The 16,146-nt window shown below is 35.6% G+C and overlaps 1 protein-coding gene across 4 annotated transcripts in view; it reads left to right on the forward strand.

Annotated features, from left to right (window-relative positions):
• The first annotated feature begins 5,743 nt into the window (after nt 1-5,743).
• Nucleotides 5,744-16,146, forward strand: part of opa1 (OPA1 mitochondrial dynamin like GTPase) — a 59,278-nt gene continuing 48,875 nt past the window's right edge. Inside the window, exons 1-6 of one of the 4 annotated variants that reach the window (XM_079840141.1) lie at nt 5,787-5,970; nt 7,118-7,436; nt 7,777-7,873; nt 9,327-9,434; nt 12,565-12,612; nt 14,490-14,578. In XM_079840141.1, the coding sequence (XP_079696267.1) occupies nt 5,942-5,970; nt 7,118-7,436; nt 7,777-7,873; nt 9,327-9,434; nt 12,565-12,612; nt 14,490-14,578 (690 nt within the window). In that variant the 5' untranslated portion in view covers nt 5,787-5,941. Of the gene's footprint in view, nt 5,971-7,117; nt 7,437-7,776; nt 7,874-9,326; nt 9,435-12,564; nt 12,613-14,489; nt 14,579-16,146 lie in introns of all 4 variants that reach the window. The other 3 variants (XM_079840139.1, XM_079840142.1, XM_079840140.1) reach the window with 3 other exon arrangements.

Consider the following 16,146-nt stretch of genomic DNA (forward strand, 5'->3'; position numbering starts at 1 on the left):
ACGTTCAGTAGCACGTATTTTCAGCTGACCCCATTTTAGAATATGATAAACCCCCTCCCTTTCAGGAAGAAGCAATCTGGGGCACACAGCAACCACCCCCAAGCCTCGTCTACTGTCCTGCTCCAGTTGTTCCCACCGCTGGACATTGGGGCAGCAGAGCATACAGTATGAGCGGCCAGAGACCCTAATAACACACCACACCTGTGGCCATGTCTGTTTGACCCTTGCCCTTAATTACAAGGGTGTTGTTGTTGTGTAAAATGTAAATTCTGGGTCACTATATTTATTTTATTCCTTATGAAATATTGCCTGAAATTAGTCATTACAAAAACAGTTTTGCACAACGCGCACATGGGGGTTTCTTCAACTATGGGCACTTTTCTCACAATGTCCATTTCAAATAATGTGCTGTGTTTACTGTTGTAGTATTCTGTTAATTTCTAGCATTTCATGTTTTGTTTATATATGTTTACTGTATGTAAAAATGCACAAATTAAATAATGATTATGCTTTTTGCATAATTTTACAGTTTGATTGAAAATGATTCTGAATAAAGATATTCTGTTCAAGTTATTAATTAATATTTTTATGATGTTTTTGAAAGAAGTTCCTTTTGCTCGAAGCTGCATTTATTTGAAAAATACAGTAAAACTATTTAATATTTTGAAATATTATAAAAAAAAATAATAAATTAGATGTAATTCATTCATGTTATGTTGAAGCTGAATTATCAGCTAGAATTTGTTTGTAACAATGTAAAAATGTAAAACAATACCCCCCCCTAAAATATTACATATATAAATATTAATAATTTTTTAGCAAAAGCTCTATAAAATGTTTTAAAAAATTAGCTCTTTATTCAAGCAAAATGTATGACCTAAATACAGTAAAACACTTAATATTTTGAAATATTATTACACATTTTATATACATATATTTTACATGTAATTACTTTATGTTAAAGCTGAATCCCCCTCCAAAAATATTTATTACATATATAAATTCTCTTCCGATTGTTTTTAGCAAAAGCACTTTAAAAATGTGTATTAAAAATAGCTCTTTATCCAAGCAAAAAGCAATGTTCTGGAAAATACAATATGTGATCTTTCAGATATTACATGCATTGGGATTGTGTCAAGCACTGACAGAAAGACCTGTTCTCACCGAAACCCTAAGGATGTGTGTCCTTACACTAATGCAAAGTGCTTCTAATCACATAAATCTAAATGACCATCTCTTTTGCTATCCAAGGATCTTAATCTTATTATCCTGCTATTCCATGTAGGTATTCACATAATTTAGATTATAACATTAAGGAGTTTAAAGTTGATGAATCATGTTGTTGTGGATAGCTGAAGAGTCCATTCAGTGTTGGGTTGAGTGTGACCAAATCCAACTACTTCCTGACAGAAGTAGCAATTGAACGGGAATAAATGCTGACTATAAAAATAAATCTGTACTTTTCTTCCTAGTTTCAGTGCATACTTGTGTGCGTGCGACAACTGATTTATTTGACCATAGAAAGGACTTTATTTTTTTGTGGTTCTATTTCAGGTGTTTTCTTACAATAAAAAACAGCCCTGGTCCTACATTCTCCCATCTAAAAATAGCAGGGATGACTATATTTGTTCTTGGTCTAACCAGACCTCTGAATAATGAGCTTATGGTTCAAAAAGGACAGAGTGCTTCTAAAATTGGAGCCAATCATGGTTGTTGACTGTGGAGTACAAATAATTATCTCAAGAGGTCTTGACTATAAATGATTATTCACTGTTTGTACAGAATCCAGGAGTCGTCCTGAAATTGCAATTTACAATACTAAGTTATACTAGTAGTTTAAACTGTTAAATTAAATTATCTGTTGAATTAAGCCTAAGATCTCATGACACAGTTTTCAACACTGAGGAGAAAGTGAGTGTCTTTTAAGGATGACCACTGTCCTTAAGGCATCTAATCAACGATAATAAATGTTTAGTGTGTTCGTCATATTTTGAGTTTTGAATGGCCTTAACCTAAATTCACTAACTAAAAGATGAGTGAAAAGACCCAGGCTGAACGGAGGCTATACAGGGAGACAGCAGCCTCATAACTGCGTTACTAGCACAAACACAAATTGATCATGTCTCGTGTTCTAGCTAAGAGCTATGATTGATCTAAACTTGCTATGGCAGTGTGCATTCAATTGACATTTTACATCATGTGTCAACCAGAGAGCCTAGATACAGTATAGCAGTGTTTTTATAAACCACTGAACACACGTACACTGTCTTGAAATCTGATTTTTGGAAATTTGAAAAATCAAATGTTTATTTGAATCAACATATCCACTATCAACTAATATAATATAATGTAATGTAATGTAATGTAATGTAATTTAATGTAATGTAAGAACAAATAATTAAATGACAAGCAGTAGCACAAACAAGTGAAATAGAACAAAGTTACAAAATAAACAGTGCTTTTCGGGTAGGTCTACAGTAGCATAGTTACAGAAATTCAATAAAGTAGGCTAATCAAATGTAAAATAACACTTTCTTCACTGTATAAATTAAATATAGATTAATCCTTAAATTTACAAAAGTTATTCCGACAAAAGCAGAGTGATTTTCTGTTTGTCTTTTGTTTTTAACATTAATGACACAGACAGCAGCAGGAATATTAGGCTGCTGTCACTTTAAGACAATGCACGGATCTAATACCATAGGGGTTCAATCTTCAACTGGCTGGCAGGAGCCGCCACTGGCACGTGGGCGGTGGCAGCTGGCAGTGGGATTCTGGGTGGGCTGGCTGGCAGTTGAGCTGTGCGTATAACGTGTTCACTCTTGCTGCATGGAAATACATTATTTTATTATTAAGAATATAATCTTAGGAATCTATTCTTTTGTATAATAGACGTTTAGGGGGGGTTCTCACAATTAAAGCAGTCAAATGAACGTGATCACATGGGTGCTTACTGACGCTTGGCTGGCCGCTCAGTTCAGCCAGCCGCCCTTGCCTCTAATTCCAAGAAAATTGAAAGAAAAAAATTGCCTATGAAAACATGAATTATTCCAATATGAGTATTCAGAGAGCGGCCAGCCAAGCGTCAGTAAGCCCCGAGTCGTGATCACGTTCATTTGACTGCTTTAATAGTGAAAAACCCCTCTAAAACATCTATCATACACAATAATATATTCCTAAGATTATATTCATAATGATATAATAATGTATTTCCATGCAGCGAGAGTGATAGAGAAAGCGTTACACTCGTAGCTCAACAGCGGCTGGTTGGATTGAGCGGCCAGCCAAGCGTCAGTAAGCACCCAGTCGTTTTCACGTTCATTTGACTGCTTTAAAGGGTTAGTTCACCCAAAAATGAAAATTCTGTCATTAATTACCCTCATGTCGTTCGACACCCGTCAGACCTCCGTTCATCTTCAGAACACAAATTAAGATATTTGAGTTGAAATCTGATGGCTCTGAAAGGCCTCCATTGGCACAATGCACGGTTCACTCTCAAGACCCATAAAAGACGTCGTTACAAAGTCCATCTCACTTCAGTGGTTCTACAATAACTTTATGGAGTGACGATAATAGTTTTTGTGTGCAAAAAAACCCTAAATAACAACTTATATAGTGATGACGATTTCAAAACACGGCATCATGAAGCTTCGAAGCGTTATGAATCAGTGAGTCGAATCATGATTCGGATCGCGTGTCAAACCGCCAAACTGCTGAAATTTGGCGATCCAAACTGCTGAATCGACTCACTGATTCATAACGCTTCGAAGCTTCATGATGCCGTGTTTTGAAATCGTCATCACTATATAAGTCGTTATTTAGGGGTTTTTTTGCGCACAAAAACTATTATCGTCACTCCATAAAGTTATTGTAGAACCACTGAAGTGAGACGGACTTTGTAACGACGTCTTTAGTACCTTTTATGGGTCTTGAGAGTGTACCGTGCATTGTGCCAATGGAGGCCTTTCAGAGCCATCAGATTTCAACTAAAATATCTACATTTGTGTTCCGAAGATGAACGGAGGTCTTACGGGTGTCGAACGACATGAGGGTAAGTAATTAATGACAGAATTTTCATTTTTGGGTGAACTAACCCTTTAATGGTGAGAACCCCCCCTAAAACACCTATAACAATAGATTCCTAAGATTATATTCACAAAAATAAAAATAATGTATTTCCTTGTAGATCCAGTGATAGAGAACGCGTGTAGTCGTAGCTCAACAGCAGCTGGTTGGATTAAGCGGCCAGCCAAGCGTCAGTAAGCACCCAGTCGTGATTATGTTCACTACTTTAATGGTGAGAAACCCCCCTAAAATGTCTATCATACTAAATAATATATTCCTAAGATTATATTCACAATAATAAAATAATGTATTTCCATGCAGCAAAGATTGATATACTCGGAGCTTAACAGCGGCTGGTTGGACTAAGCGGCCAGCCACGCGTCAGTAAGCTCAACGGTGGCTGAGACTGGCAGCTGCCACCACCCTAACAGGTCACATGATCTGCTAGTGGCGGCTCCTGCCAGCCAGTTGAAGATTGAACCCCTTCTCTCTCATATATTGTTACATACGTTTTCTTTCTCATCTGTTTATGTTCAGTTAAGACATAACCAACTATAGCCCTATTTAGACCTTCTTTTTGATCTGAATGGTAGGCTATGTGGAAAACATCCCACACAGCACGCAAGTAACAAATTTAGTTTTCTTTCGAGTCATATTACGCTTGAATATTCACTTGGCAACACCGATTTTTACTCGCATTGGCCTCTTGGCGAGTGTTAATTTTAGGCTGTATAAAGCACTTTCAGTTGTCTCACAGGCCTACATTTTTAGAGAAGTTCTCTTTCAGACATTGTCCAAAGAGAAATACTTCACACCCTTGGCAGTCTCAATATCATGCCATCATCCCAAGAGGTCACGTTTCATAAGCACATATATTCAGCTCGAACAACTTGTCTATACACTATTCACAGTCCAGAAGCCAGAACAAAGAGCACCTCCAGTTTAATAAAATTTGACCTTGCCTATTGAAGACACTCAAAGAGGAAGATTACAGTACAGTCTTTGTTCAGGGGGAGAGTCTTACAGGGGACATTTATAAAAGAAAATAATACATTATTTCTTAAGCTTAACTTGATCTGTGAAGATGACAGTTATAGTTCTAAAGTAATTTTGGTAAATGTTAAGTTGAAGATTTAAAGGTTAAAGCTAGTCGTTCAATAGCATCTGTGTCACTTGTCCCTCTAGTGGAATTTAGTTGTATTGCAATCACAAGTAGAACCTAAAATTAATCTCAGAGCGGCTGATGACTTACAATATCCTACTTTTTTTTTTACTTTTATAGGTTTTGTTACCCTCCCATAACGAGCAAAGATTAAAAAAATTAATTTAAAATGAAGGAAATCCATTGTACTGGCTGCTATGCACACATTTAGGGAATGTCATGTCTATACACTGTGATGAACTCATATTATAGCCAAAAATCAGACTGCTTTTCTTACAGTCACTTTATTTGTGAGAATACAATGCACTTTAGAAATCTTTTTCTTTTTTGTGGTTTCACCTTAGTATTTTACAAATAGCCATTAAAATAATTTCTTCTCCAGTTATACTGCTCATAAAAACTCACATATGTACATAATGTCATTTCAGATTACATAAATAAAAAAATAAAAAATGGTACCATTACATGTGACCCAGACCGTGACTTTTATTTTTATTTTTTGCTGGCTTTTGTTTTGAAAGCATGACGTCACGCTTTGGACCAGGAACTACTTTCCACTCCTCCAGCAGCAGTTGACACTGGTGATCGCCTGCTTGCTATGCCCTTGTTAGCCACGCAGCTAACCTAAGTGCCACATTTGGAAAGATGCATTGAAAGTTATAGCGGAAAGAGATCTGACAGACACCTATACATTCTATTATTGTCAATAGCAGGATGTTACGAGCCGGAAGTGTAGTTACCTGGTAAGTAGAGTAGCTCGTTTGCAGCTACAGAATTTAACGCAGATACAGTAGACTGGGAGGCAGGTGAAATATAACTAACACTGCCTAATCCCATCTCTGATATAAATACACTAATTTATAATTATAAAGGTTAACTGTGAATATTTCCCCTTTAATGACTCATGCTACGTGCTATCGTTTCCTAAATGACACTGACTGACAGGCTATACTACTGCACTAAATAGACACCACCCGAACACTGACTCACTTTTCGCGTTTTTGGATAAATTACATCAATAATAAACAAAGATTCTACGTTGATATCACAATTATATCCTTAAAATATAATAGGACAAATTGCTGTCTATATTCCTTCCTGTTTTAAAGCACTAGCCATTGGGCAACTGTTATAGGAACAACCAAGAACTATTCTGAGGTTTTGTTTTGTGTTCTTGCTTGAAAATGTATCTATAGTCATTTAAAAGGCATTGTTTTCAGGCATTTGTTGGTCTATTAACACAGTTGTCAAGTTTTGGACTTTATACCTTATACAGTGATGTGGTTTTGCATGCTGCGTGTGTTTGACATGTCCCGTTACAGCTATAAATTGTCACTTTTAATCGAAAACGATGGCACACCACGTGAACCATTAGTGTTTTAAAAAAAAATAATTTTCAACTCATTGTAGCTTTCAAGTCATTCGCATAGATTCAAAACAATACTTTTTTTAAGCTTTGCTAGACTTAAAATGTGTTACAGCTGCCAAATGTGGGACTTTATATCTTATACTATGCTGTGGGTTTGCCTGCACTGCGGCCTATGTCTGACAGAAAGCAGAAGACCTGACATTATTACATATTTTTGTATGTAAGAAAATAGATGTGTATTTTTCTTTAAATGTTTCATATTACATTTTATTTACAAAAAACAAACAAAAAACTAAAACCCTAATGATACTCATAACAACTATAAATTGACAACAATGCCATTGCGCCAGTTCTATCAGCTGGCCCAATATTTTGACACTGGCTCCAGGCCATCGAGCCATCCATACTCTTAAGCCCTGCATTTGAACAATATAGTCTATATTCTTCTAATATTCCCATATTGTTATACTCTGGAGAAATAAGAGACTCAGAATGATCACAATGTATCTCTCTCTCCACAGCATTGCCTGCAAGAATCTGCTTCCCCCCAGAATGGGGGTGAAGTTCAGAGTCCCATTGCAGAAACTGCACCCGTTCTCTCGTGCCATCCATCACCGCTACTCTGCTAACAGCAATCCACAAAGACCACCTCACTGCTCAGCTGCCCGCCATTACACGTCTCTCTCCAGACTCCCCATGCGTCCCCCCAAATCCCGGTCAGGAGGACACGGCTATCAACAGCACCGGACTTTCTGGGTGGCCCGACTTGCTGCCAAACTGCTGAAACTGAGGTACATCTTGCTGGGCTCAGCAGTTGGAGGTGGATATACAGCAAAAAAGGTACGCTTAACTATTTGGTTGTTTTGGGCCAATTGAAACGACTGACCTCATGGTCATTTTACTTGCACATGCAGAGTCTGAATTTGAATCTGAATTTGAATGGACACTGGGTGTGCTGGTTGTCCTATTTCAAACAAGATGCAGATATTTGGTTTTCATTTCATCACTGACTCCAATGTCATCATGTTCTTTTAACAGATTAAGCATGTGACTTATAGATTTATAGTATCAGCCATCATATTAGTTGTCAACAATATACTATTGGCTGTTGGAATCAGACAAAATGTTAATTATTAGTACACTACTAGTCAATAAATCCTGTCTGTTCTGTTTTTTACAGACTTATGATGAATGGAAGGATATGCTTCCTGATATGAGCCAATATACATGGGTTGTGCCAGACTTCATATGGGAGCTGAGTGAAAATATTGATTTAGGTAAGTAATTCAGAGAGCCATATTTTGATCAAACAATATGCTTATGCTAGGGATTCACTGGTATGAAATTCTGGCTGATACCGATAACTGATAATACTTTATATTTGAAAGCCAATAACCTATATATTGGCCGATAAAACTAAATCTAATTCTATATTTTTATATAATTTTTATTTATATCTATATTTTTATATAATTTTTATATAATTGAAAGAATTTAATTTTATACTCAGATGGCCAAATTCCTTTATCAAAAAAAGTATTGCCTTTCAATGAAATAAAAAAGCTCAAATAATGCTAACAAGTCATTAGACAACAAGTATAAATAATAAAAACGCATGTGCCATGGATAAATAAAATGGAATATCCTCCGCATGTACAATAATAAAATGATTTTAATTAAACAATATTGTTGATGAAAAAAGTTATTTATTATTAATAATGCATCAATGTTTTTGCAAAAAGAAATATCTCAAATTAATATTACTGTTTTAAATAACAACATTGTTGTTTGAGCTGCACGCTGAAGCTGAAAAGCTGAATGAACACAAACTGAAGCGCTTTGTTAGTGGGTTAATTAACTCAATGAAACTTTTATGAGATTAATAAGATATTATGCAACATAAACATAATATTACAACTTATATCTGCACAAAATGACACAAATGCACAAGTGAACTTGAAGTTACATAGTCAGAAGAATTTATATAACTGCTGTTGTGGACGCGCTCTTCCTGTAACAATGCGCTGAAACACGGCAACTGAACCCAAAGGAGCATCACAGCGTTTTATTACAGTAGTGTTCTCATTATATTGTTATGTATATGATAGTCCCAATCATGTCGTTCCAAACCCGTAAGACCTTTGTTCATCTTCGGAACACAAATGAAGATATTTTTGATGAAGATATCTCTGACCTCTCCATAGACAGCTATTTAATTAACACTTTCAAGGCCAAGAAGATAGAAGAGAGAGAGATAAAAATAAACAAATGTACAGAAAATAAACAGAATATTACAACTTACAATTGCATAAAAGTTTGTCATGAAGGTGTAACTTTGTTGTAGATGCGCTTTTCCCGCAACAATGTGCTAAAACACTGCGCAATTGAATCCACAGCATTCTTTTACAGTTTTCTCATTATAATTTTATGTACCCTGTGTATGACAAGTTTACGCTGCACATGTTGCGCTTAACTGTATTTTCCTTTTCAAAGTGATTCCAAGAATATTTTAAGCAATTCAAAACCATAATGGTGAACAATGTGCCTCTGAAGCAAATAATCAATTTTTTATCAGCTTTAATATATCACCTAAATATCTTATTGGGGCAATAACGATAGCACAAAAAATCTACATATATCAGCCAATACTGATATATAGTGCGTCCCTAGCATATGCTGTAGTTGTGAATTATTTTGCTAATGATGTAATTTCTTTGCCTCCGAATAAAGACAAGCTCGCCAAGGCTTTGCCTGAACTAGAAGAGATAGCCAAACTACTACCTGATATGGAAAAGATTGGAGAGAACTTCACTTTCCTGAAGAGCCTCCTCACCAGCGGTAAGCAATGTCTTTTTCACACACACCTCATGATGGACACAAACTGAATACAGAGGAACAACATATAGGATTTATAAAAAAACAAAACAAGAAATGATTACTTTTTATTAATCAAGGATGCAATAAATTGATCAAAAGTGACAGAAACGACATTAATATATTACAAAATACACTGTATATATATATATATATATTTTTTTTTTTTCAAATAATCCTGAAAAAAGTATTATGAGCAGCAGCACAGATGTTTTCAAGATTCTTAATCTCAAGAAATGTTTCTTGAGCACCAAATCAGCATATTAAGGCCTGTTCACACCCGGACAATCCACACGCGTTTATCGCAGACGTTTAAAGGCCCACTGAAATGCCTTGAAAAGCACAGAATTATGTGTTGACGTAATTTCCCCTGAAACGCGGCGCGTTAAAAAACTGGCCGACCAATCTGCGCTTTTGTTCACGTGCCTGGAGCTGCCGAAGTTACAGTAAAACACGACTTGGTGGCGCTCAAGCTCAAAATGGTCTTGCCGAGCACACATTGATACGACGAAGAAGTAGTAAGTAGACAAAGAAGAATATGAGCTGCTAATGCTGCTTGCCAGTTAGCAAAAAGTGTGTGATTTGTTTCGGTCATAGACATAATATGTCTATGGTTTTGGCAAGCACTTAAATACTGTCTCTTTTCTTCTTCTGTGTGACAAGTGAGTGTCAGAAGCATAAAGTGCTGCAGCACCACCTTGTGTACCAGGAGTACCATCTACTGAATTTGCACGTTCACTCGGTGCATTGCCAGTGAAAATCGCTTGGGTGAGAACACAGACGCGCCGAAAAACGCTGCCGATAAGCACACGCAATATTCGTCCCGTTGTGTACAGGCGTTTTGAATGATTTCTGAAGCATCATGTGATTCCTAAGAAATGGTCAGCTTTGCAGTCTCAGTAATAAATTACAATTTAAAGGGATCGTTCACCCAAAAATGAAAATTAGCCCATGATTTACTCACCCTCAAGTCATCCTAGAGTATATTCTTTCAGACGAATACAATCGGAGTTGCATTAAAAATTGCCCTGGCTAATCCAAGCTTTATAATGGCATTGACTTTATGGTTTGTTTTTGAAGTCCATAAAAGTGCATGTATCCATCATATAACTGCTCCATACGGCTCCGAGGGGTTAATAAAGGCTTTCTGAAGCCAAGTGGTGCACGTTTGTGTAAGAAAAATATCCATATTTAAAACTTTATAGACTAAAATAACTGTCTTCCGGCGGTTGTTGTAATAGGGCTGGGCCGATAAACGATATCATATCGAATCGCGATAAAATTCATGTCGATAACGATGAGAAGCTCTGGACATTTTTACTCGAAATGGATTGATGTAACAACCAATTACACAACAGAAATAAACGCAACAACAACCAGTCCGCGTGCAGCTTTTAGCTTGCACGTCAAAGTACACGCTCTACTGGCAAAGAAAAATCGACACGAGAAGGAAAAAAATAGTTGAATATTAAATTGAAAATGAAACTTACCTTGCGTTATCATCAAAAGATGATGAAATTTTCAATAAAAGGTAGCACGAATTCAGTTACTCATTTGAACCGCTCGGGTCAAAGTACAAACGCCAGCGCAGCACGAGTAATGGAATATTATTACAGTATTTGTTTTTTAGCTATAGAATTTGTTCATTTATACTAAATGTTTTTAGGCTACTGATTTTCATACAAATACCATAGAAACCATAGATACATTTTACCAAGGCAGTGAAGAGCTATATGCATTGTTTTAACTGTGGTTATCATGATCTAAATAAATGGAAGACCAATGGTTAATTTGTAATACAACTCAGAATATTTAAATTTTACCATATAAAAATGAGGTTGTTACAATTTTTTTTTACAGATGTCTGTGTTTTTTTTAATGAACATACATTCTGCATCCTCCTAACTCAAGCTACTACTACTACTACTGTCAACTCACTGTCAAATTTCTAAGAGACTAAACATGTAGTTTTTTTAATATTGCAGCCTGCATGGCAAACTGTGCCGAAGATATATGCCAAAGTCAGGCAACACAAACCTCATGACTAGAAACAATATCACCCGTTAGCACATGCAGAAATGAATACATTATTTCCTCTATTAAGATATTTAATTTGTTAAGGAAAAATGACTGGAAAAGGAATTTAAAAATGTGAAATGTTTGTCATGTTCTGACAATAAAGAGTAGTTTAAAACACACAATTAACAGTCTGGTTTCTACAACTTTCACTTAAGAGCAAATATCTTCCTTTAATTTTGAAAGAAATAAATATTTGACATTTATCTGAATTATCGATATCGACTGATGTGAACATTTTTTATCGAGATCACTTTTTGACCATATCGCCCAGCCCTAAGTTGTAATAATATTTCACAATGTTACTATATATTTGATCAAATAAAAGCAGTGTTGGTGAGAATAAGGCTTTTCTTTCAATAACTTTTATAAAATGTTACCAACCCCAAATGTTTGAATGGTTGTGTAAATTTTACAGTATTTAATAAAAATATAGTGGCCATATAACACAACTCTCTCTTTACGAATTTATTAAGTTTAACATAGTGAATGTGGTTTATTATCTATTTTGATCTTCTGAAAAGATTCCCAAAAATCGAAGTTTACTGCAATGTTTGTGAATGTCAGTTTATGTGAATGTCTCTGTGTGTGTGTGTGTGTGTGTGTGTGTGTGTGTGTGTGTGTATGTGTGAATATTAAGATTTTTAAAGCTTCAAGGAGCTAAATCTAACCATGACCCCATGTTGTTTGTCTCTATGATTTCTGCCAACTAAATGGATCAGTATAGTCTTAGACACTGCATTGCTTATAATCATTTTCACATTTGCATAATCAGCATCTTCCTAATGGTAATACGACATTGAGGCATTTTAAGATTTTTCACATAAGTCTGGGTTATTTGTTTGCATTAACATATTTTCCAGTATACTGTGCTGACACTGCTTGACCGCTAGAATCCCAATCCAATGTGCAATGAAATGAGCGCTCCATGCTTTTTCTACAGCCTTTATTTTATTTTCATTTCATTTGTTCCTCTTGTTCCTCCCTTCTCCTCTCCCTCCCTCCACGTTCTTCACAGGTTTGGGTAGTGAAGTCAATGGAGCTTCTGGCCTGCGTCTGTTATTAGGTGTGTAAATGTCTCCCTTAGCGTGCCTCGATTTCTCCTGCGCTGCTGCACTGATGAAATAAGTTGATGGGGTGTGCGTCTCTAAGGATGGACCTGCAAAACCCCTCTTATCAAAGGAATAATCTTTAAATTATTATAAAAATGTTGTTAGTCAGAAATCGCTTTATTGTCTGTACAGAGCTACTGCTTCTTTATGTGACAGAAGCTTAATTTGAACAGATAAAGTAAGCTTCCTGTTGCAGTTGCGTTACAGTGTTGCGTTGCATTTCAAAAGTCTGGGGTTGGTAAAATGTTTTTGAAATGGCTGTTTTCTATTTTAATATATTTTAATTTATTCCTGTGATGCAAAGCTGAATTTTCAGCAGAGATTACTCCAGTCTTCAGAGTCACATTTAATAGAAAATTCAAAGAAATAGCATTTATTTAAAGTATAATTTTTTTGTAACAATGTAAATGGCTATAGTCTCTTTTTTCTCTCAATTGAATGCGTCTTTGCTCAACAAATGTATTCATTTCTTACATTAAAAAAAGTACTGACCCCAAACTTTTTTAACGCTAGTGTATATTTAGTCTAAACTGGATCACAAAGACTCAAGTGTTATCAAGTTTGTTTGACTTTTTATAATATACAATTTTCCAAAATCTTTTAACTAGATGCTACAGCATTCAGTCCCAGTCAATTTCAGATGCATTTGCAGTTACAGTACAGATGCAGTTAATGACACTAACAGTATCTGTGAATGTGTGATTTCTCCGATTTTAATTGTCTTGCCACTTGGTCCCTTGACTTCACCTTCTCCTCTCTAAAGATTTTGTGGGCCCTTCCCTGTGTTTGTCCCTTTCTCTCTTTCCATCGATAATTTATTCTATATGAAGTTCTTACAGCTCAAGAGTTTTGAAAAGTACACTGACTGAATATTTAATCAGAATTTTTTAAAAGGGTTATTTCACCCAAAAATGAAAATTCTGTCATTAATTACTCACCCTCATGTCGTTCTAAACCCGTAAAACCTTCGTTCATCTTCGGAACACAAATTAAGATATTTTTAATGAAATCTGAGAGCTCTCTGACCCCTCCATAGGCAGCAATTTAATTACCACTTTCAAGGCTCAGAAAGGTAGGAAATACATCTATAATCGTCCATGTGACTCCAGTGGTTCAATCTTAATTTTATGAAGTGATAATAATAACAATAACAATAATAATAATAACAACTTTATTCTTTTCTTATTCTTTTATTCTTATACTTAATTAAACCACTGTAGTCACATGGACGATTTTAACAAAGTCTTTAATACCTTTCTGGGCCTCGAAAGTGGTAATTAAATTGCCTTCTATGGAGGGGTCAGAGAGCTCTCGGATTTCATCAAAAATATCTTAATTCGTGTTCTTACAGGTTTGGAACAATATGAGGGTGAGTAATTAATGACAGAATTTTCATTTTTGGGTGAACTAACCCTTTAAGTATCTCAGACAGGGATTGATTGTTCAGAACTGTGTTTTATATTATGTTCATGTTTTCTATAGCAGATTGCACATATTTTCTCATACAGTATTTATTCTCATTAGTATTACTACACTCACTACAATCCTAAAATTATATGGTCATTAAGTGTGCCTTGATAATTTATCAACTATTTCTCAAGCACTTTTGCACCATTTACTTTTCAAACCTTTGAGTCTCTTTGGGATATGGTAACTTAGTATAGGCTAATGGCTTTAAACTACAAGAAAATATATGCTTTCGCATGCTAATTTTTATTGTCACCTGACACAAAGTTCTATTTGTAATGTCTAAATGCTAAATTATTAAAAAAAGGTATTAAAAAGGGGAAAACAACATTTTTTTAAATGTTGTTTTTGTTTTTTTTCCTAGAAACCACAGGTGATTCAGCCCTGAGAGCACCAGATGTCCCACCAACGTCTGCAGCCATGTCCGACGGTAGTGATAAACAGTTCAAGAAGGTAAATGTCTCTCTTTTCACTGCATAAGTTATGTTACAAATGGCTTTTCTGAATGCTAAAGCTCGACCATAATAGTATGGCGTATTATGGCGGCTCTTTTCATCATTATAATAATTTAAGCAGCTTATGCTTTATCTGCATTTTTCTGCCTAGCTGTGTTACTTGGGCTTTTTCTTAGCATTAACTGAGTTGCCATTTGCTGTTCATTTGTTTTGACTGTTTACTGTAAGGTACAGGTTTACTGTATTGGTTGATGGTCCTGCTATTCTGCTTTAATATGGACACATGGACATTATGTTTCAGTAGCTTGTGGGAACTTGCTAATGCTGAAGTTAAGTTTCTCTTTTATTAAGCTGTCCCCTTACTCAACCAATTAAAATTAGGGGTGCACCGATCCGACTTTTTCAGTCCCGATACCGATACCGATGCCTGGGCTTTGTGTATCTGTCGATACCCGATACCGATCCGATATATTGTTGAATTAATAATAAACTGTATATCTTCCACCTTATACCTTCCTTGAAGAGACTAAAGGCACCAGACTTTACTAACTAAACATAACTAAGACAAAATAACAGATGTATGTAAGGTGTTGAATTCTTATTTATTTAAAAAACAATTGTGCATTCAAATCTAAAATAGAATGTAATCAAACTTCTTTAAATAAATAAAATGTAGCAGTGGAAACAAAAAACAGTGTATTGGTCAAACATACAATAGTAATCTGACAGTTACCAAACATTTTTTACACTACAGATAATTGTTTTGGTATATAATCATATCAATATTAAAAAGTAGCATTACAAATTAACAAATAGTCTAATTTTCTACCATATGCAATTTAATAAAAATTTTCAGCTAGCTAATAACAACTTTGTTCTGGTTTCACCTCACTCCAGATTAAATGATTGTAGGCTAGGCCTATTTATTTTACTACACATTGTCAACAAAAATAAGATGAAATACTGTTGATAATTAAAAATAATTCTTACTACCCACTCTTGCTAAAATGGGTAAGCACACTTGTGTTCTCATTTCAGTTGCGTTCTGAGTAAATTAATAAACTGAGTTCATGAGTTCAGTGTTGGACAGATCAGTTGTTCTGGCCAGTCGTTAAAATGATTCGGTTCAAAGGAGTCATTAGGTCACGAATCGGACATTAGCAGACGCGTTGTGTGCGAATCCCGTCTGTTAGAACATCGCGAAAGATGTCAACACACAGAAAACACTTCATAACTGGATATAATTTGTCTCCCGCTTATTGAAAGTATGCTTTATGTCAGCTGGTCAGAGAAGAGTCAATGTTTTTTGAGCGCAATTCACACCCAGTGATAATTCAAGGACAAAATTGTCCGAATGTGTCACGTGCAACATGGTTTCGGTCTTCCGAGCTTTTGATTTGGATTAATATGTGAAATATGAGAGCGAACACTGATTATTTTGAAGACCCAGAGAGCGCGCGCGGGGGAGGAGCTCTCAGATCGGTCTCTCTGTCACTCAGTCACAAGCGCAGCATCTGTTCTACATCACTCGTAAATCACAATAACTCATCAAATTAGGCTTTGGCC

The sequence above is a fragment of the Gobio gobio genome, assembly GCF_949357685.1.
Source record: "Gobio gobio genome assembly, chromosome: 17".
NCBI classification, from domain to species: Eukaryota; Metazoa; Chordata; class Actinopteri; order Cypriniformes; family Gobionidae; genus Gobio; species Gobio gobio.